Raw genomic sequence first — 23,900 nt, 5'->3', positions numbered from 1 at the left:
GAGGGCTCCGAAATGTAGCGCGCAGCATGGCGATGTGTAACGTACCTATGTCGGTCGTAAGAAACAGCTTTCTGTAATCTAGTTTCGATTTCGAAGAGATTGTCCACAATGGTGCTCCCGAGTTGACCCCATACGATTGTCATCTGTTTCCAAAACTTAAAGAAAACCTTCGAGGACTTTGATACTAATGGAAATCAGCGTTTGGCGTCATTGGCCGGGAGGCCCCTTACGGGGCAGGACCGGCCGCCTTGGTGCAGGTCTTATTAGATTTGACTCCACATTGGGCGACCTGCGCGCCGGATGGCGATGAAATGATGATGAAGACGACACAACACCCAATCCCTGAGCGGAGAAAATTCCCGACCCAGCTGGCAATCGAACCCTGGCCCCTTAGGACGGCAGTCCGTCACGCTGACCATTCAGCTATCGGGGCGGACTTGACACTGATGAAGCGGTGCAAACACAGGTGAGATTGTGGCTCCGTCAACAATGCCAAACGTTCTAGTGACGGTATTAGCCAATTGGTCTCTCGTTGGGAGAAGTGTGTTTGTCATCAGGGTGACTATGTTGAGAAACAATTATGTAGACATGAAGAGCTGAACATGTTTTTAGCAGATATGTTTTAACGATCTAGTAGTCAACGACATTTTTCCTCTAATCTTCCTTCTTAGTCTATTAAGCCTTCATACACGGTCCAATCACGTTAATATGACCACCACCTACGTTCGACGTCAACGTGCAATAATTCACAGACAGCTGGTGGCAGCACTAGCATTAGAGGGAACGTAAAAATGGTTCAAATGGCTCTGAGCACTATGGGACTTAACATCTGTGGTCATCAGTCCCCTAGAACTTAGAACTACTTAAACCTAACTAACCTAAGGACATCACACACATCCATGCCAGAGGCAGGATTCGAATCTGCGACCGTAGCAGTCGCGCGGTTCCGGACTGAGCGCCTAGAACCGCTAGACCACCGCGGCCGGCAGAGGGAATGTAAAGCATGGCGGGTGGAGGGGTGGTGGCGGGAAGGAGGGGAGGCAGAAAATGCCGTGCATGGCAAAATGGCGCTATCCAAAACCGGCGCCGAGGCAACGCTGGTGCAACACAGGCCATAGATGACAGGAGTGAACGACACTGCGGAGATGTGCGGAGAGAATGGACAGCTGACCACCCATATGAAGCAAGGAGCTACCAACAGTGCCTCCTCAACGACCGTTCAGCGAACGGGGCTGCGTGTGGGTCTCAACAGCAGGCGCCTGGTTCGTGCACCCATGCTGACTGCTGTTCATCGGCGACGAAGGGTGGAGTTTGTTCGCCAGTACTGCAACTGTATTTCCACTGAGTGGTGACCAGTGGCTTTTTCAGATGTATCACCTTTTATACTCATTTGGGGTGAAAGTCATTAAAACAATGGCGTTTTTCGTTGCGGCGGAATCTTCTCGAGAAATTTCAGTCACCAGCTTTCTCCTCCGAATGAGAAAATATCTTATTGACGCCGACCTGCGTAGGGAGAAACGATCATCGTAATAAAATAAGGGGAATGAGAGATCGCACGGAAAGATACAGGTGTTCGTTTTCTCCACGCCCTGTTCGAGAGTGGAATAATAGAGAATTTCTTGATGCAATAATTTACCAACAGCCGTATATATTTTAGAAATTTATTTTATTTTATGAACTTCTATGTGCTACCAGTTTCGGCATTACATTGATGCCATCTTCAGGCCCCACTCGTCATAGTCGTAAAATCGCTATACACGGAAGGAGCCATATAACTGGATCTGTGAATCAAATCGTCCTGTAACAGCTCTTGGTGGCTCAGTCTGTGTCACCTGACCACCAAGAACTGTTGCAGGACGATTTGATTCACAGATCCAGTTATATGGCTCCTTCCGTGTATAGCGATTTTACGACTATGACGAGTGGGGCCTGAAGATGGCATCAATGTAATGCCGAAACTGGTAGCACATAGAAGTTCATAAAATAAAATAAATTTCTAAAATATATACGGCTGTTGGTAAATTATTGCATCAAGAAGTTCATGCCAGCCGTCGTCCCACGATCCATAATGGATCAACGAGGATTAATAGAGAATTAGTGTGAAGGTGGTTCGATGAACCGTCTGCCAGGGACTTATGTGTGATTTGCAGAGTAGCCATGTAGATGCAGATGACAGATGGCTCTTGGCTTTTAAGATCCTCCAACAATCATCGGAAAGGTGCCGGCCGGAGGATGGAACATTATGGTCTGGGGAATGTTTCCGTGGCATTGCCTGGGTAATCTTGTTATTCTAGAAAGCAAAATGGATCAACACATATATGCATCCATCCTCGGGCACTATGTTCACATCTACATGGAGATTGGTTTTCCTTCGCGCGATGGAATCTACCAAGAAAACAATGCAGTGTGTCAAACAGCTCGCAGTGTACATGCATGGTTCGATGAGCACCAGGAGGACTTTACCGTAGCTGGTTGGTTGCTCTCGTGCTACTGTAGTAAACATCCGTAAAAAGAATGCTGAAACCACGAGTAGGTGACGAGGTGTTTGACGTCCGCACCTCATTACAGAACGCCGAGTTCTGAGGCTTGCCCTCTGTATGAACCAGGGTTCGTGGCGATCTATGGCAGCTCTGATGGCAGATTACATCGTTGCTGCATACACAACTAATTTAGAGCACAATGTTCAGCGCACATAGGGGCTCCACTGCTGACGACTCCAAAGTGTTCCAATTTTGATACAACAGCATCGTCAGTTGCGATTGAAATGGGTAAAGATTACTGAGATTGGACCGTGGATAAGTGGAAATTTGTCGCTCCGTCGAATGAATCTCTTCTGTTGTTATGTCAGGTCGATAGTCGTATACAGATAAGTTTTCATCCAATCGTCTCCTCGTAACATACATCACGCCATAGCCTCAGGCTGGCGGAAGCAGTATTACGCAATGGAAGATATTCCCTTGGGATTCCATGGCACGCGTGGCAGTAATCAAAAACACCATGACAAGTGGGGACTATGTGAATATTTTTGACGATCAAGTGTACCCCGTCATGCTTGATGTCTTCCCCGACATGATGGCATCTTCCAGTAGGATAAACGTTCGTGTCACAAGGACAGAATAATCCTACAGTGAAACATGTCACTGAACTCACATTGACGTCTCTCTCCCCCTGTGGGATACCTACAGCTTTCGCCGCATTCTATATATCGCCTTCGGTTTCTGTCTTTAACTGTTGCAAAAAAATGTTCAAATGTGTGTGAAATCTTATGGGACTTAACTGCAAAGGTCATCAATCCCTAAGCTTACACACTACTTAACCTAAATTATCCTAAGGATAAACACACACACACCCATGCCCGAGGGAGGACTCAAACCTCCGCCGGGACGAGCCGCACAGCTTCACTGTTTCCACTTAACCCTCTCTTTGTTTTCATGGCTTCCTTTACCAATATAATCGGGCAGACTGCTGCTTTAATCTTCTCTTTCTTTTCCAAGGACGCTACATCTAGGTCTTTTGTTTGGTCATCTGCCTTCTGTCATTCGCATTATATGTCCATACAAGGCGAGCTGCCACTCTTCTATTTGATGAGTGATGCTTTCTTGAATTTGGATCATTATTCTGTTCGTTGTATTTCTTACGTGGACTCGCTGATATATTCTGAGGTAGTCCACTTGAACAAATCTCAATTTGTTTTATTTTTTCCAGCTAGTTCCCAGCACTCGTATCCGTAAGTTATTATAGTCTCTGGAAGTCTTTTATAGAACATTTTCTTTATTTTCCAACTTGTCTTAGAAGACCATAACACAAGGTTTAACTTCTGGATTGCTGTTTCCCAACTCATTGCTGCATTTTCCAATAACTTGTTCCGTCTGCCGTTGGGATGCTATCCAAATATTTAAATTTTTTACTTGCCTTGATGGGCTGGTCATCTATTATTACGCTTCCCACATTTTCACTACTGTAAACGTATTCAGTCTTTTGAAAATTTATTTTCAATCCCCACTTATCATATTCATCTAATAATTTTGTTAGCATGAAGCGGATATTCTCTATACTAGCCACCTGATCATTTGCGAGGGCCAAGGTGCACAGACAGGTATATCATTTGAGATTAGATTCAAAAAATACATGGCAGCACTGAAAAAACAAACAAAAATACCACACATCAGCAATAGCCATCCACCTGTACGAAACTAAACAACACAAGTCTCAGCATCCTACATATCCAACCGAAACGCAAAAAACTAGACATCCTTAAAACACTCCAAATATACAAACACCAAAGAAAACGACCTGAGTCCATTTTAAATGATAACAGTTACAACATTTACGGTACAGTAGTGTCATCTCTATTTTTAGCGCCAGTCTACGTTATTAAATTTGCTATGCACGCACACACACACACACACACACACACACACACACACGCACACACACACAACTTCGATCCTCCCTTTCATATTTACCATAAATAATTAGATATGATATCATTACATTTCCCATATGAACAACAGAACGGCCTTATTCACAAATATAACAACATACCAACAATTTGCGCCCTGATATATCTATGTGTGTATTATTTTAAAGCATAATAAATGTATTACTCCAACATTTACTAAGGTGTAACATGTAACAGATATAATTTTAACAATGCACAGCTGGAAAAACATTTACTCTCTTTCAGTCCTTCCATACTCTCTCTCTCTCTCTCTCTCTCTCTCTCTCTCTCTGTGTGTGTGTATGTGTGTGTGTGTGCGTGCGTGCTCTCGTTTCCATCCTTCCCTTAATGTTTACCATGAATTACTTTAGTTGATTTGCATGTTGCCTTTCATATTTTGCAAATGAACAATTGACTTGCCTAACTCACAAAACTTAATAGATCCACACCAATAAAACCAACAGTTCACCCCATATCAGCCAGATATTACATATATTTGTTTATATTAATAATAGTATATTTAGCTACATATCTTTAATTCGGTGTCAGTGTCTTCAACATTTATGTAGCAGATGTAAGTTTAAGAAACTTGCAGCTCTAGCGTATCCAAAACTTTGCTCTCCTTCTCGTACTCCTTTCATCCTACATCTCTGAATCTCAGCTAAAATTGTTATTTATATGTAATTGTTATTTATGCATAATTTTGCCATTGTTTGCAACATAATTATTATACTCAATGTTTTCAACATGTCATCTGATACTTAAACGAGTACAATATTTAAGCTGTATAAACTTGACAAATGGCTCTGAGCACTATGGGACTTAACATCTATGGTCATCAGTCCCCTAGAACTTAGAACTACTTAAACCTAACTAACCTAAGGACAGCACACGACACCCAGTCATCACGAGGCAGAGAAAATCCCCGACCCCGCCGGGAATCGAACCCGGGAACCCGGGCGTGGGAAGCGAGAACGCTACCGCACGACCACGAGCTGCGGACATAAACTTGACACAAAAGGATTTGTATACCACCTGAAATATTTACTCTAACATATCTATTCATCAACTCAACGAAAGACCTCCGCAATGCTTTAAGACTTTCTCTGAAACAACGGTGTTGTTTTGCTATATATTCTTTGCACTATGAAATAGTGTTTCTGCGTTTGATACTAAATGTTCTTTCCACAGAATAGTTTCCAGACACCATCTTTGTTTACAAAGTGCTACAGTTTATATGTCATGTATTGCGACAGAGACCACTGTGCCTTTGAACACTGAAGGTATTCTATTTTAGTGGTTTCATTCTCACATTCGGATGTATTTTTTAATCAGAAACCTCCACAGAACCATATTATGAAACAGTGTTTTGTTTTTCCACTAGGCAGTGCCATAAGTTATTCCAAAGTCGTCCCACAGCACATACAAGTCGTATTAATAAATATAAATGCACCTGATGATGGAAGTTTAAACCTTTGAAACGTGTCCGCATATAAATAAACAGTGACTAATAACAGTAAACTTGTTGTTTCACTCGAAGGTGTACGTGCATTGATCCTTTGTTATCTGTACACCCATCACTGTACATTTCCTGTTCCACAAGTCTGAGGCTTTCTGAATATACCTTAATGTCCCGGTCATGAAATTCGCCTGGTCTATATTCGATGGAACACCTCTGGGACGCTATCGGGTGCCAGCTTCACGCTCACAGACCACCAGATAATTTACGGTAACTGCGTGACTTGCGCGAAGACATCTGGTGGAACATACCTCAGGAAAACTACTGAGGACTTAAACTGATGCCAAACAAAATGGCTAATGCACTGCGTTCCAGCACGCAGATAAGCAGGTGGCCATGATGATTTGGGTCTGCTATTACACAGGTGGCCATGATGTTTTGGATTATCACTGTAGAGCTGTGAAATTTATTCAGTGGTGAAAACCTCTGTTACTGCAGGACACAAGTGAGCCAAAAGTGTCCCGGAGAGATCCAGGCAAGCAGTATGTGTGTGTGTGTGTGTGTGTGTGTGTGTGTGTGTGTGTGTGGGGGGGGGGGGGGGGGGGGGCGTGAGCGCGCGCGCTCTTACACTACTGGCCATTAAAATTGCTACACCAAGAAGAAATGCAGATGATAAACGGGTATTCATTGGACAAATATACTATACTAGAACTGACATGTGATTACATTTTCACGCAATTTGGGTGCATAGATCCTGAGAAATCAGTACCCAGAACAACCACCTCTGGCCGTAATAACGGCCTTGATACGCCTGGACATTGAGTCAAACAGAGCTTGGATGGCGTGTACAGGTACAACTGCCCATGCAGTGCCTTCAACAAGATACCACAGTTCATCAAGAGTAGTGACTGGCGTATTGTGACGAGCCGGTTGCTCGGCCACCATTGACCAGACGTTTTCAGTTGGTGAGAGATCTGGAGAATGTGCTGACCAGTGCAGCAGTCGAACATTTTCTGTATCCAGAAAGGCCCGTACAGGACCTGCAACATGCGGTCGTTCATTACCCTGCTGAAATGTAGGGTTTCGCAGGGATCGAATGAAGGGTAGAGCCACGGGTCGTAACACATCTGAAATGTAACGTCCACTGTTCAAAGTGCCGTCAATGCGAACAAGAGGTGACCGAGACGTGTAACCAATGGAACCCCGTACCATCACGCCGGGTGATACGCCAGTATAGCGATGACGAATACACGCTTCCAATGTGCGTTCACCGCGATGTCGCCAAACACGGATGCGACCATCATGATGCTGTAAACAGAACCTGGATTCATCCGAAAAAATGACGATTCGCCATTCGCGCACCCAGGTTCGTCGTTGAGTACACCATCGCAGGCGCTCCTGTCTGTGATGCAGCGTCAAGGGTAACCGCAGCCATCGCCGCCGAGCTGATAGTCCATGCTGCTGCAAAAGTCGTCGAACTGTTCGTGCAGATGGTTGTTGTCTTGCAAACGCCCCCATCTGTTGACTCAGGGATAGAAACGTGGCTGCACGATCCGTTACAGCCATGGGGATAAGATGCCCGTCATCTCGACTGCTAGTGATACGAGGCCGTTGGGATCCAGCACGGCGTTCCGTATTACCGTCCTGAACCCACCGAATCCATTTTCTGCTAACAGTCACTGGATGTCGACCAACGCGAGCAACAATGTCGCGATACGATAAACCGCAATCGCGATAGGCTACAATTCGACTTTTATCAAAATCGGAAACGTGTTGGTACTCATTTCTCCTCCTTACACGAGGCATCCCAACAACGTTTCACCAGGCAACACCGGTCTACTGCTGTTTGTGCATGAGAAATCGGTTGGACACTTTCCTCATGTCAGCACGTTGTAGGGGTCACCACCGGCGCCAACCTTGTGTGAATGCTCTGAAAAGCTAATCATTTGCATATCACAGCATCTTCTTCCTGTCGGTTAAATTTCGCGTCTGTAGCACGTCATCTTAGTGGTGTAGCAAGTTTAATGGGCAGCAGTGTAGATTGTGTGCAGGACTCACCAGGAGTAGGCAGGCTTGTGCGCCAGCGGCAGGTCCTCCACTGGGCGAGGCCCATCCAGGTCCCGCTCGAACAGCTTGGCGAAGCTGCAGTCTGGTTCCGCCTTCATACGGCTGCAACAACGTGGTACGGATAGTCAGCAACTGCACTGTTCTCTCTCAAGAAAAACGGGGGAGGCCGAAGGTCCGTAACAGCGCTTCTGCTAGTACCAGACACACAAGCCACTCACGGCTGCAACGAGTTCGCTACCAGTACCAAAAATAAAAAGAACCTCTGTCGTCACTGCACCAGCTGCAATCATCTCTCTAGTCGACATGCGATGTGACGTTATTATTAGTGGAATATTTGGTTTAAAATCTTAGTGATCAACGAGACAGAAGGAAAATTATATATCTCCACAAACGCAAATGTGTCCTGCTTTTATATCCGAGCTAAGAAACTCTAGCAGTTCACAATAAAATAATAATAATAATAGCAAGCAGTAAAATAAATCAAGGAAAAATTTGGATAGGGAATTAAGGGTTAGAGAAAATAAATAAAAACTCTGAGCTTTGCCGAAAACATCGTAATTCTGTCTGAGACGGATAATTACATGAAAGACCAGTGAAAAGGAATGGATTATATCTTCAAATTAGGTTATAAGATAAATAACAAAAGTAAAACAACAGTAAAGGAATGTAGTCAGATTAAATCAGGCAATTCTGGAGGACTTGAATTAGGATATCAGACATTAAATGTAGTAGATGGGTTTAATTATTTGATCAGCAAAATAACATTATGGCCGAAGTAAGAGCATGTAAAATGCATACTGGCAATAGCACGAAAAAGAATTTCCGAAGAAAGATAATTTATTATAATCTAAGATAAATTTAAGTGTTAGGAAGGCTGTTCTGAAGATACGTGTCCTCAGTGTTGTACCGAAGTGAAACACGGACGATTCAAAGTTCAGACTAAGGCTTGACAGGAGTAAGCACGGCCAAACGAATGTAGCTTGCAGTGACTATGCAGAAATAAAGAGAAGCTCAAATGATAGATTACAGAGAATGGAGTGCTGCATCAAACAAACCTGAATACAACAACAACAACAACAACAAAAACAGAGAAAAAGTAAAGTTATCACAATTTTAAAGTATAAAGAAATTACCTGTGTAAGTTCCAGGTCTGCCCGTTATTTATCAGGTAATAATTGTTTAATATCGAATTAACTTCTATTAAAGTTTCAGGCTACTGAAGGATCACTTATAGTAAAAAGATCATCGTTCTACAAAAACCAAAGTATCATCAGATCCGATCCAAATATTTACTTCGCTTGTGCAGTTTAGGCTTGATCCCGTTTAATTTTTTATGCAGTGGCCAATTCTCGTATCTATCCTGTTCTCTCCTTCATCGCTTCACCTTCCTCAAAAAGCTGTGGGAAACACCATACTAAGTCCATCATTATAATTTCACAGCTCTTTCTCACCAGATAACATAATTTCCACCTTACTCACTCTGCAGTAGCTCTTAATTTTTACGAATATCTGCTGACTTACTTGACAGATTTCGTCCACCTACGAAATTGTGGAACTGTACTGCCTATTGTAAGACTGTAGACGAGCTCAATATAGCCTCCAAAACATGTTGCGACCTAGTTGAGTAAACTCCATTTACGTCAAGCACAGCTCTTTACAAAAGTATGTGTAATTTTATAACATATTTTTGAAGTGTGTGATTAGGCTGAAAATGATTTGCCCAGATGAAACGATTTGCCCACATGCGTTTTAGGCGAGATTAATTGTCTATACAAATATCAGTTATATTGGCCAAAGAAATTAGTTAGGTAAGGAACTTACATGTATCATTCTCTAATGAATGTAAGTGGTCTCTCTTGAGGAGGAGTTCGATGCAGTCGCTCTCCCAACTGAGAATTCAATCATCTCAGTTACTCCGAATTGAAATAATCAGAATGGTATATGAACCAATTGCATGGAATGTGTCGTAGTTATGAGGCTGGGGGAAAAAGTACAAACTTTTGCTGATAGTTTAATAAGGTGCTGGAGTCTGACAGTGTATTAGGAAGAAGTGCACTTAATTGTATATAGATCATTTCTCAGAGCACATATAACTACACTAGTATATAAAGACAGGTCGTTGTTTAGCGTTGTTACCAAAAATCTCGCAAAGTTCTTGACCGATTTGCATGATCTAATAAACATTCGGATGGACATAGGCTCTATATTTTTAATATAAGTAACATGCAAAGGGGAAATGTTGTTGGTAAAAATACCGGAAAGATCTTGAACAATTCACTTAAAATTTTTACACAGTACACTAATAAACATTCAGGCAGACATAGGCTCTATATTTTTTTAAATGACAAAGTACAGATTTTCCTTTAAAACTGAATAGAACGAAAATACAGTGCTGTGCTGTAAAAATGTACAGTTCTGTTTTACTTGTCGCAGTCAGTTTTAATTGCGGGGGCAGGGAATGTAAACTATTAGACAAATTATTTCTCCCATATTTATTCTTTCTCCTTATACAGGGTGTAATGGGAGTAAGTGCAGACATTTCTATTGGTAGGAGTTAGCCATAGATACTAGTATATTTTTAGGTTGGTTAGTACTTCCATATATGACTGGCACAAGCAAGCCATTAATGCTTACTTTCGTCGGGTAGTGTGGACGCGTGGATGCAAAACGGGTTAGTCTAACTGACAGGTGTATACCATTTACAGGTGCAGTTACAACTGTGTAGAAAATACCAGGTAGTAAAAAATGGTTCAAATGGCTCTGAGCACTATGGGACTCAACTGCTGTGGTCATAAGTCCCCTAGAACTTAGAACTACTTAAACCTAACTAACCTAAGGACAGCACACAACACCCAGCCATCACGAGGCAGAGAAAATCCCTGACCCAGGTAGTAAAGTTTGTGACATGTTTGTGGGAAGACCGAACGATGCAGATAAGACTAACACACTGAGGCGTGTACACATTAAGGTACCACACATAAAAATGTGTGCACTTATACCTGTTACTCCTTGTATATAATTTTAAAGAAAAATTGTACACACAACAATTTGCCCTTTGTTTTCTTCCTCGCCATCGTCTTTACAGAAAACAGGAAAGTTTTGTTAATGGCTTATCGGGTTATGATTAAAATACTACTACGAAATCTGAATTGTCCAAAATTTTATAATCCTCCACATACGCAGATTACATCTATGCGAAATGCTTCTTCCTTTCTTTTAGTGTTCAACCCTGAGGTTGGTTTGCAGCAGAGCTCCATTTCTCTCTTCTGTCTGCCTTCCTCTTCATTTCCACGTATGTGTTTCATCCAACGTCATTCACGATCTGTTACATATATGATATCTGTGGTGGTCCCCGCCGATTCCTTCCCTCAATAGCTCTACGAAATACTGTCATTGGAAATCCACCAGTTGGATAGGTGTCTCCTTTACCCTGTATACTAATGATCCCAACCGATTTCTCCATTCATTCCACGCGACTTCAATTCCCAGTCAAGTTTTCGTTTGCAACAACAATAAACAAGGCTCAAGGTCAGAGGAGGGGGGGGGGAGGGCAGAAGAGGAGGGCAGAGAGGGCGGAGGGGGATGCGGAGATGGGCAAGGAGGGGTGAGGAAGGAATTTCGGATGTATTTCCAGTTCCAGTTATCATTTTCGAAGTATTGTCAGGTTTGCTAGTAAGGTATAGTCTAAAGCGCGTAACAACAGACTCAGCAAAATTAAATACTTCAAAAAAAAAAATTGAAGTCGGCGCAACGAGAGAATCCTGATAGTGATCAAATGAAGGCTACGTATTAGTGCTCTGCAACAAATAATGACTTTTTTTACTTTCCTGCAATACTTTTTGTGTACGGCGTATTCTGCAAAATATATCACTGACACAAGTATCAAAGTTGGCACAGACAATCACTGGAGAAGGTTTAAGAATCTGCGAAGAAAAAGCAAACTTATCGCTAACATGAAAAATCCACCAAAATTTTTACAGTCATTGGTCAAACAGAAAAGATCAAGAAGTGCAGGTATCTAGGAGAGATAATTTGAGAACATAGGTTAGAAAAACTTGCCTTGAATTAAAGGTTTCACAAAATGAAAAGGCATATGGGATGGCAAGAAAATTGCAAATAAAAAATATAATGTCAAGAAATGCTAGAATTGTTAATTTCCATACTGTAAGGAAACCAGAACGCCGTCTACGGCAGTGAGTCTGTAGCACTCAGTTACAATTTAAACAAGATAAAGAATCATGAGGAAAATTTTAGGTCCAATATGAAGGGTACAAGCCTGGAAGTGACTAAGAAGCAATGGTGATATATACAAGAATATAGAAATAACAGCGGAAACACTAAGTAAAAGAAGAATGATGTTCCTGTTGAACATTTATACAGGATGAATGACAATAGGTTACAACTTTTCAAGTATAGCTGGGAAAACAAATTAACAGGAAGCTGAAGCCGAGAAGTTAATAAGATTTAGAAATAAACAACATAAAATCAGAGGAATTAGCAAAAAGAAATAGCGTTTTGAGGAAAACGTTAAATATCAGATTATTCCAATGCAGAAGGAGTAAGAGAACATGTATAAAGTCGTTTGACGAACGAAGAAAGAGATGTGGTGTAAAGATTAAAGAACATTGGACGATAAATAAAGAGCAAATGACAAGAAAGAACAATTCCATTTTAAACCCTGCCTGTAAATATCACTGTTGCTTACACCACGATAAGCTGATTTTGGCTGTTAGTCATTTGCAAGAGTTAAGAGCTGAAATTAGCTGACGGTGGTGTAAATACAGAGGTTACACAAAAATATGCAAGACACGGCTGCAGGTTGTGCTGTTCTGTCTGACCGTGCAAGTATCAGGCGTGGCCAGAAAACAGTTCTGTGTGATTGTAAGTGCATTATGTCGGAGCTAAGTGAATTCGAACGTGAGCAAATTGTTTGTGCTCGTATCGTGGATGCTATCGAACCAAAGGTAGCGGAAATGTGTGATGTTTCAAGAGATATCGATCGAAGATTTATATCGCATATAGGGAGAGCGAGAAAACGTCATCCGCTAAACCACAAAGGTGACGAAAGAAAGAGTGACCTTGACGGACGGTTATTGAAGAGGACATTGACGAAAAACAAGAGGGCGACAGCTTCAAAAGTCACTGCAAATCTGAACGTCGCACTCGCGAATCATGTCGGCATCAAAGTGACACGAAGGGAGCTGTATAGGCAGGGAATTGCAGTGCTAGCTGGACTCCAAAACCTTATACAGTGATACAGATTCCCGTAACAGGAAAATGGGGTGCCAAAGCCACAAAGTTGGACAATGGAGCAATGGAAGAAAGTCATTTGGTCGAATGAGTCTTGTTTCACGTTGTTTCCAACTTCTGGCCGAGTTTGTCTCACAAGAGTGAAGCGTGGCGGGGGTTAGATGATGATCTATGCAGGCGTGCCATAGTTACTCTCCTAGGTCGCATTACTGCCAAGTTTCATGTGACAGTTTTGACTGATCAAGTCCATCCCGTAGTACAATGTTTGTTCCCTTATGGTGAGACTGTGTTCCAAGACGGCAGGGCCCCTGTTCACACAACTCGTATCGTCCAGGACTAGTTTCGAAACACGATGACACATAGTCGCATCTTCCCTGGGCACCACAGCCAGCAGATGGTTCAAATGGCTCTGAGCACTATGGGACTCAACATCTGAGGTCATCAGTCCCCTAGAACTTAGAACTACTTAAACCTAACTAACCTAAGGACATCACACACACCCATGCTCGGTGCAGGATTCGAACCTGCGACCGCAGCGGTCGCGCGGTTCCAGACTGAAGCGCCTGGAACCGCTAGGCCACACCGGCCGGCACAGCCAGCAGATATCAGTGTTAATTAGCCTTTGTGGCCTACTTTGGATAGAGGGTCCGTGATCGCTATCCACCTCCATCAACGATATGCGGATCTGCCACTATTTTGCTGGAAGAATGGTAGAAGATTCCCTGGAAAACAATACATCACCTTATTTATCCATTACGAGGTGACTGGAAGCTAGTTTGAACACTAACGGCTTTGCTGCACCGCATTAGGAATGGTAGTGTGCTGCACTCGTATTTTTTGTTTACATGTGTTTCTCCATCCGCTGTAACAGTGATGTTATAACAACAGGGAAGGAAAATGGAATTTTTATTCAGTAAATTTGTGGCTGTGTCATCCGAAATGAAAAACATATTAAAACGCGAAGAAACTGAAAGAGCTAAGTGGTCCCTGGTTGTCCAAAACGAAAGAGAAAAAGGATTTTAAAAATATGAATAACGTTCGCTATTTGGCTACCAGCAACTCAACTGTTATCAAGATGCAGACACTGCGTACCTGTGGCAGCGTCCGATGTCCGGAGAGGTGGAGCTGACGCCGGAGGTGGAGGGCAGATCGGCGTCGCTGCCTGGGGACACGGCCGCCACGCCCACGCCCACCCCCATCGCGGCCGACGTCTTGGGCGGCTTGCGGCGGCGCGGCTGGTACTGCGCACACAGTCACTCACTCATCTCCTGTTGCTGACTGTACAACTACGCACTAATAATTACGGCTAGCTAAAAATGAGTTTGACACTACTTCATTCTCTTGGCATTTGCAGATTTACACTCGTGTGAAAAACGTAAGGACGAAAGTAACTTCTGCATGGTGTATCACTGCCAAGTAACACAGCTCGATGAAAATTGGACTATGCAAAGAAAGAACAGCTACATTATAGTATAGAAGGTAACTGAAAGAAAGACGCAGATGACACGAACAGAAATGACACTTCTAATGAACAGCAATAATTAAACTGAAGTCACCGCAATTCATACTTATCCCGTGAACATTACAAACGGTGAGATGTGACTGTTTATAGTTGTGTGTGATCACGACGGAAGGCAGTGCCTGCTCTTCAAGGGGTTGCCACACTGGCCTCAGGTTCAAAATGGTTCAAATGGCTCTGAGCACTATGGGACTTAACATCTGTAGTCATCAGTCCCCTAGAACTTAGAACTACTTAAACCTAACTAACCTAAGGACATCACACACATCCATGCCCGAGGCAGGATTCGAACCTGCGACCGTAGCAGTCGCGCGGTTCCGGACTGAGCGCCTAGAACCGCGAGACCACCGCGGCCGGCGCCTCAGGTTCAAAAAATGGCTCTGAGCACTATGGGACTAAACATTTGAGGTCATCAGTCCCCTAGAACTTAGAACTACTTAAACATAACCAACCTAAGGACATCACACACATCCATGCCCGAGGCAGGATTCGAACCTGCGACCGTAGCGGTCACGCGGTTCCAGACTGAAGCGCCTAGAACCGCACGGCCACACCGGCCGGCCTGGCATCAGGGTTGGGTTGGTAAGGAGTTCCCGTGGTAGGTTGTTCTATTCCTCCACCAGCGCAGATGACAACTGCCGGACGGTGGATGGTGCATATATACTTACTTCAGTACGTCTCCCCAATGCATACCACACATACTTGACGGGATTTAAGTCGATGGATAGGGCACATCAGTCCATTAGACGAATATCCTCCCGTCCCAAGATATTCTTTACCTGCTCTATTCAATGCAGTTGTGCATTGTCGCCCATAATAACTGGCAACGTGCGAGGAGGATTCGCGCCCTGAGGTTCCCGTACAAACTTAATTGTGTATACAGACAGTTCGTTCACTCCAGGAATCCACACGCCGTCGGAGGTTCGAGTCCTCCCTCAGGCATAGGTGTGTTGTCCACGGTCTAAGTTAGTTAGATTAAGTAGTAAGTAGTGCCTAGCGACCGATGACTTCAGCAGTTTGGTCCCATACAAACTTATCACCAATTTCCAATTTCTAGGAATCCAGCATATTGACGATTTTTCCCTGTTATCGAAGTTTATATTGGTAAGATGTCGATCCCAGGGATTCCAAGACTTTGAGAATGTTGTAATCTGAGATTTGAAAACAAATATTTTTTCTTGTTATAACATTAGAAATTAAATATTTTCGGGATTTTTTCCTTTACTTGTACTGTGAAGCCTTGCTTCTTGTCAAATTTCATGATTCTAAGTCAACGAGTACGCTGTAGGTTTTGATAAGTGCGTTTCGAAGGATCAAAATATGTGACATAAATGGGCATATCTTTTGGATGCGTTAACTTAGGAGCTTAAAACTGTTACACAGCTAAGGGACTATAGACCTTAAAAGGTGACATTAATGGGTACTTGATATGTCTAGTCGTTCCTGGGGAAAAGGGTTCTTACATCTACATCTACATCTACATCTACGTGGTTACTCTGCAATTCACACTAACTCCCTAGCAGAGGGTTCATCGAACCATTTGCATACTACCCCCCTACCATTCTACTCTCGAATGGCGCGCGGGAAAAAGGAACACCTAAATCTTTCCGTTCGAGCTCTGATTTCTCTTATTTTATTATGATGATCATTTCTCCCTACGTAGGTGGGTGTCAACAAAATATTTTCAAATTCGTAAGAGAAAGTTGGTGATTGAAATTTCGTAAATAGATCTCGCCGCAAAGAAACCACCTTTGTTTCAGTGACTGCCCCCCAAGCTCGCGTGTAATATCAGCATATCAACGACACTCTCACCCCTATTGCGCGATAACACGAAACGAGCTGCGCTTCTTTGCACTTTTTCGATGTCCTCCGTTAATCCTACCTGGTTAGGATCCCACACCGCACAACAATATTCCAGCAGAGGACGGACAAGTGTAATGTAGGGTCTCTTTAGTGGGTTTGTCTCATCTTCTAAGTGTTCTGCCAACGAAGCAAAGTCTTTGTTTCGCCTTCCCCACAATATTATCTATGTGGTGTTCAAATGTTCAAATGTGTGTGAAATCTTATGGGACTTAACTGCTAAGGTCATCAGTCCCTAAGCTTACACACTACTTAACCTAAATTATCCTAAGGACAAACACACACACCCATGCCCGAGGGAGGACTCGAACCTCCGTCGGGACCAGCCGCACAGTCCATGACTGCAGAGCCTTAGACCGCATCTACGTGGTTTGTCCAGTTTAAGTTTCTCGTAATTGTAATTCCTAGGTATTTAGTCGAAGTGACAGCCCTTAGATTTGTGCGATTTATCGTATACCCAAAATTTATCGGATTTTTTTAGTAGCCATGTGGATGACCTCGCACTTTTCTTTGTTCAGTGCCAATTGCTACTTTTCGAACCATATAGAAATTCTCTCTAGATCATTTTTTAATTGGAATTGATCGTCTGATGATTTTACTAGACGGTAAATTACAGCTTCATCTGCAAACCATCTAAGGAGGCTGCTCAGATTATCACCTAGATCATTTACGTAAATCAGAACAGCACAGGGCCTACGACACTACCTTGCGGAACGCCAGATATCACTTCTGGTCTACTCGATGATTTACCGTCTATCATTACGAACTGTGACCTCTCTGAGAGGAAATCACGAATCCAGTCACACAACTGAGACGATACTCCATATGCACGCAATTTCATTAATAGTCGCTTGTGAGGAACGGTATCAAAAGCCTTCTGGAAATCTAGGAATATGGAATCGATCTGAGATCGCTTATCAACAGCACTCATTACTTCATGGGAATAAAGAACGATATTTTCTTAATCCGTGTTGGTTATGTATCAATAAGTCATTTTCTTCAAGGCGATTCATAATGTCCGAGTACAGTGTATATGCTCCAAAATCCTACTGCAAATTGAGGTCAGTGATATGGTCTGTAATTCAATGGGTTACTCCTGTTTCCTTTCTTGAATATTAGTGCGACCTATGCTACTTCTCAGTCTTTAGGAACAGACCTTTCGTCAAGTGCGCGGTTGTATATGATTGCTAAGAAAGGCTCTATTAACAGACAGATAGACAGAAGAGCGACAACAAAGCCATCGAACCCTGAAAATGAAGTTATGGTGGAATACACCCCAGAAAAGACGCACAAGGGGCAGAAGAATGAAGACTTGGAGGTCAGTGCGTCTAAGCGACATTATGCGTCCCCACACCTGAACCACCAAAGCGGATATGTCCACAGTGCTTGACGTACCTTCATATGGTATGAGGTGGGGACATGTAATGCACCCAGGAACACTGTCGAACACGATCGTTTTTGGGGCCCAGATCTTATGGTGTTAGGTGGCATAACGTTGCATGGGCGTACTGACTTCCAAATCATTGAACATGCTACATCACCGGTCAACGTCATCATTATTTTTATGGATGACAATGCGCAACAGCATCGAACAGCACAGATGGAGAAGGTCTTGGAATGAGTGGATATTTGGGGAATGTGCTGCCAGTCCCCCTGACTTAAATTCTGCACGTGTGGGATATGCAGCACGTCCACATGCACCAAAGACCATCCAGCAGGTTGTCAACGGACGTGGTGGAGAAATGGAACCGCCTACCATCAAGTGTCCAGCATGGGAGCACATGGCAGAGCATGCACTGCCGTCCATCGTGATTACACACCCTATTAACAACCGTGTCAAAATGGCTCAAATGACTCTGAGCACTATGGGACTTAACTTCTGAGGTCATCAGCCCCCTAGAACTTAGAACTACTGAAAACTAACTAACCTAAGGACATCACGCACATCCATGCCCGAGGCACACACGACCATGTCCCATCGTTTGTAATGTGGAAGGGCCATCATGAATCGCGGTGACTTTAGTGTAATTATTGTCTTTGGATAAGAGTGTAATTTATGTTCGGTTCTTGCTAATTATTCAGTTATTTTCTGTACTATACCGTAGCAATTCTTGGTATGTGTCGTCAAAGTTTGATCTAACCATGTTCTCTGGCTGTGACATTTCACGCGAAAGTTACTTTCGTACTTAAGTTTGGCACACCAGTGTAGTCATCGTATAGCAGCATTACACACCACATTAACTAACATAAACTTAGAATAACATTCATAACAAAACATCTACTTTACAAACACAGTTTACTGAGCTATCAGTCGTATTCAGGAAGTCTTCGAATTGTCCCGTGTTGGTTCTTAATTGACATATCTGCACTAATTGTTGGATTGTTTGCCTTTCTTCTCCACAGTCGCACTTTGGAGATGTGTTTGGTTTTCATTCGAATATGGAATACCCTCATTTGCAATCGTGGGTTCTAATTAGATTTAGAATTACCTAGGATTTTATTAGGAGGTCAAAGCCAGTCGGTTTTTTAGACATAAATCGGAATTTCTCGAGATCCGCAGTCGCAGTAACTTCCCAGGCTTTCTTCGTAAAGTAGATACCGATGAGTCCCATGTGGTGCTACATAGCTCTTGTATAATATTGTTCCTCGTACGGAGTTTTGCAGAGAACGAAAGTGACTGGTATCTATCTATCTACCCCGGATTTACCAGTTGTAGACTAACGTGTCTCCCTCCATGAACCATGGACCTTGCCGCTGGTGGGGAGGCTTGCGTGCCTCAACGATACAGGTAGCCGTACAGTAGATGCAACCACAACGGAGGGGTATCTGTAGAGAGGCCAGACAAACGTGTGGTTCCTGAAGAGGGGCAGCAGCCTTTTCAGTAGTTGTAGGGGCAACAGTCTGGATGATTGACTCATCTGGCCTTATAACACTAACCAAAACGGCCTTGCTGTTGTGGTACTGCGAACGGCTGAAAGCAAGGGGAAACTACAGCCGTAATTTTTCGCGAGGGCATGCAGCTTTACTGTATGGTTAAATGATGATGGCGTCCTCTTGGGTAAAATATTCCGGAGGTAAAATAGTCCCCCATTCGGATCTCCGGGCGGGGACTACTCAAGAGGACGTCGTTATCAGGAGAAAGAAAACTGGCATTCTACGGATCGGAGTGTGGAATGTCAGATCCCTTAATCGGGCAGGTACGTTAGAAAATTTAAAAAGGGAAATGGTTAGGTTAAAGTTAGATATAGTGGGATTAGTGAAGTTCGGTGGCAGGAGGAACAAGACTTTTGGTCAGGCGAATACAGGGTTATAAATACAAAGTCAAATAGGGGTAATGCAGGAGTAGGTTTAATAATGAATAAAAAAATAGGAGTGCGGGTAAGCTACTACAAACAGCATAGTGAACGAATTATAGTGGCCAAGATAGACACGAAGCCCATGTCTACTACAGTAGTACAAGTTTATATGCCAACTAGCTCTGCAGGTGACGAAGAAATTGAAGAAATGTATGATGAGATAAAAGAAATAATTCAGGTAGTGAAGGGAGACGAAAATTTAATAGTCATGGGTGACTGGAATTCGACAGTAGGAAAAGGGAGAGAAGGAAACATAGTAGGTGAATATGGATTGGGGCTAAGAAATGAAAGAGGAAGCCGTCTGGTAGAGTTTTACACAGAGCATAACTTAATCATAGCTAACACTTGGTTCAAGAATCATAAAAGAAGGTTGTATACATGGAAGAATCCTGGAGATACTAAAAGGTATCAGATAGATTATATAATGGTAAGACAGAGATTTAGGAACCAGGTTCCAGGGGCAGATGTGGACTCTGACCTGACTTATGAACTGTAGATTAAAACTGAAGAAATTGCAAAAAGGTGGGAATTTAAGGACGTGGGACCTGGATAAACTGACTAAACCAGAGGTTGTACAGAGTTTCATGGACAGCGTAAGGGAACAATTGACAGGAATGGGGGAAAGAAATACAGTAGAAGACGAATGGGTAGCTCTGAGGGATGAAGTAGTGAAGGCAGCAGAGGATCAAGTAGGAAAAATGACGAGGGCTAGTAGAAATCCTTGGATAACAGAAGAAATATTGAATTTAATTGATGAAAGGAGAAAATATAAAAGTGCAGTAAATGAAGCAGGCAAAAAGGAATTCAAACGTCTCAAAAATGAGATCGACAGGAAGTGCAAAATGGCTAAGCAGGCATGGCTAGAGGACAAATGTAAGGATGTAGAGGCTTGTCTCACTAGGGCTAAGATAGATACAGCCTACAGGAAAATTAAAGAGACCTTTGGAAAACTGAGAGCCACTTGTATGAATATCAAGAGCTCAGATGGCAACCCAGTTCTAAGCAAAGAGGGGAAAGCAGAAAGGTGGAAGGAGTATATAGAGGGTCTATACAAGGGCGATGTACTTGAGGACAACATTATGGAAATGGAAGAGGATGTAGATGAAATGGGAGATACGATACTGCGTGAAGAGTTTGACAGAGCACTGAAAGACCTGAGTTGAAACAAGGCCCGGGAGTAGACAACATTCCATTAGAACTACTGACAGCCTTGGGAGAGCCAGTCCTGACAAACTCTACCATCTGGTGAGCAAGATGTACGAGACAGGCGAAATACCCTCAGACATCAAGAAGAATATAATAATTCCAATCCCAAAGAAAGCAGGTGTTGACAGATGTGAAAATTACCGAACTATCAGTTTAATAAGTCACAGCTGCAAAATACTAACGCGAATTATTTACAGACGAATTGAAAAACTGGTAGAAGCCGACCTCGGGGAAGACCAGTTTGGATTCCGTAGAAATGTTGGAACACGTGAGGCAATACTGATCTTACGACTTATCTTAGAAGAAAGATTAGGGAAGGGCAAACGTACGTTTCTAGCATTTGTAGACTTAGAGAAAGCTTTTCACAAAGTTGACTGGAATACTCTCTTTCAAATTCTAAAGGTGGCCGGGTAAAATACAGGGAGCGAAAGGCTATTTACAATTTCTACAGAAACCAGATGGCAGTTATAAGAGTCGAGGGGCATGAAAGGGAAGCAGTGGTTCGGAATGGAGTGAGACAGGGTTGTAGCCTCTCCCCGATGTTATTCAATCTGTATATTGGGCAAGCAGTAAAGGAAACAAAAGAAAAATTCAGAGTAGGTATTAAAATCCAGGGAGAAGAAATAAAAACTTTGAGGTTCGCCGATGACATTGTAATTCTGTCAGAGACAGCAAAGGACTTGGAAGAGCAGTTGAACGGAATGGACAGTGTCTTGAAAGGAGGATATAAGATGAACATCAACAAAAGTAAAACGAGGATAATGGAATGTAGTCGAATTAAGTCGGGTGATGCTGAGGGAATTAGATTATGAAATGAGACACTTCAAGTAGTAAAGGAGTTTTGCTATTTGGGGAGCAAAATAACTGTTGATGGTCAAAGTAGAGAGGATATAAAATGTAGACTGGCAATGGCAAGGAAAGCGTTTCTGAAGAAGAGAAATTTGTTAACATCGGGTATAGATTTAAGTGTCAGGAAGTCGTTTCTGAAAGTATTTGTATGGAGTGTAGCCATGTATGGAAGTGAAACATGGACAATAAATAGTTTGGACAAGAAGAGAATAGAAGCTTTCGAAATGTGGTGCTACAGAAAAATGTTGAAGATTAGGTGGGTAGATCACATAACTAATGAGGAGGTATTGAATAGGATTGGGGAGAAGAGGAGTTTGTGGCGCAACGTGACTAGAAGAAGGGATCAGTTGGTAGGACACATTCTGAGGCATCAAGGGACCACCAATTTAGTATTGGAGGGCAGCGCGGAGGGTAAAAATCGTAGAGGGAGACCAAGAGATGAATACACTAAGCAGATTCAGAAGGATGTCGTTTGCAGTAGGTACTGGGAGATGAAGGAGCTTGCACAGGGTAGATTAGCATGGAGAGCTGCATCAAACCATTCTCAGGACTGCAGACCACAACAACAACAGACTAACGTGAGCTTGATTCTTCATGTGTCACTCTTTATATGGTCATAAAAACAGCCTCGTTCACCTATGGGAAAATGTTCTTATTGATTATAGCCTTAACTAACTACTAAACCCATCAAAGTATTAATCACCGTCCTACAAGAGCCAAACAGCACAGAAAGTGGACTGCAGGTGATAGAAGGCATCTAGTATGGTCCGATGAGTCGCGATTCTCCCAGTTTTTCCGAATGACGCAAGGCGTCGAATTCACTAACGACCCAGTGAGGCATATAAACTGCAGTGCGTGGAGCGTGTATTTCAAGCTGGAGGCGGTTCTTTGGTGTCTGGTGCTGTAATTCGCACCATGACTTGGTCGGACTCATTCAGGTTATTATGAACATGAACCAGGATGCTTATTTCATCATTCTCGGTAACCAGGTGTCGCCCTTTCTTCTACCCTCGTCTTTCAATATGACAACAACCGTCTTCACGGGGCTGCATGCATGCGTTCCTGATTTGAGGAACCTCTTAAAGCCATAGAAATTTTCTGGGACTCTCTGGGACAGTGGATGAAACGTAGCAAACAACATCACTGCAGTTCGGTAACTCTACGGTGTTTAATTACCAACGGGGCGTTGCACCTGGATGTGGCTTACCTGTAGAAAATTATGGTATTACTTCTTCGCCGAAATGAGACCATTACCATGGCTAGAGGCGGCTTTGCAAGCTATTGGCGTGATATCTCCTAGGGATGATTAATTATTTGCCCAGTGTCCTTATGCATTCCTACATTTAGACGGCCCTAAAGGCGACCGATGTCATCTTGGGATTCCACGTTACTCATCTATTGTCACAAACGGGCCAAGAGATATTGCCGTTAATGAAGACTGGAAGATAAGCTCTTCCATCTTATCTCACACGTGCTCAACGGGAGGCAGGTCTGGTGAAAGTGTTGGCCAGAATGAGAACGTGCTGGGTAACGAGAGAGGATTGGACACAAGTGTTGTCATGCCGGCACACTTGGAACACTATATCTTCCTGGCATAGCAGGAACGCAAATAGATGGTTAGGACGATGTGCAAGGAGTGTATGGTCATAACAGGCTATGATGTGACACACGAGATATCCTCTGTTGCTCTCGCACGTCTTTGCTTCGCACACTACAATAGCTTCCGCTCTCCTTTTTGACACTGCACTCGCAAACAACAATAAATGATAATAAGGCAGATGTTCTCTCATCACAAGAAAACGCTACGTATCATTCCAGTAATTTCTTTTGCTTACAACTTCGGGGCGGGCTGCAGACGAATGATTTTCAAGTGAATGTGTGCCGATGGCATCC

General features: G+C 43.0%; 1 protein-coding gene across 1 annotated transcript in view; it reads right to left on the bottom strand.

Annotated features, from left to right (window-relative positions):
• Positions 1 to 23,900, bottom strand: part of LOC126252465 (transcription factor SOX-8-like) — an 83,380-nt gene that overhangs the window by 16,203 nt on the left and 43,277 nt on the right. The window contains exons 3-4 of the mRNA XM_049953361.1: positions 14,310 to 14,458; positions 7,959 to 8,069 (exon numbers count right to left, since the gene is read on the bottom strand). Of these exons, the coding sequence (XP_049809318.1) occupies positions 7,959 to 8,069; positions 14,310 to 14,458 (260 nt within the window). The remainder of the gene's footprint in view (positions 1 to 7,958; positions 8,070 to 14,309; positions 14,459 to 23,900) is intronic.

This window comes from Schistocerca nitens, chromosome 4 (genome assembly GCF_023898315.1).
Source record: "Schistocerca nitens isolate TAMUIC-IGC-003100 chromosome 4, iqSchNite1.1, whole genome shotgun sequence".
NCBI classification, from domain to species: domain Eukaryota; kingdom Metazoa; phylum Arthropoda; class Insecta; order Orthoptera; family Acrididae; genus Schistocerca; species Schistocerca nitens.
The sequence above is the reverse complement of the archived record's forward strand: the minus strand, read 5'-3'. Positions and strand labels throughout refer to the sequence as shown.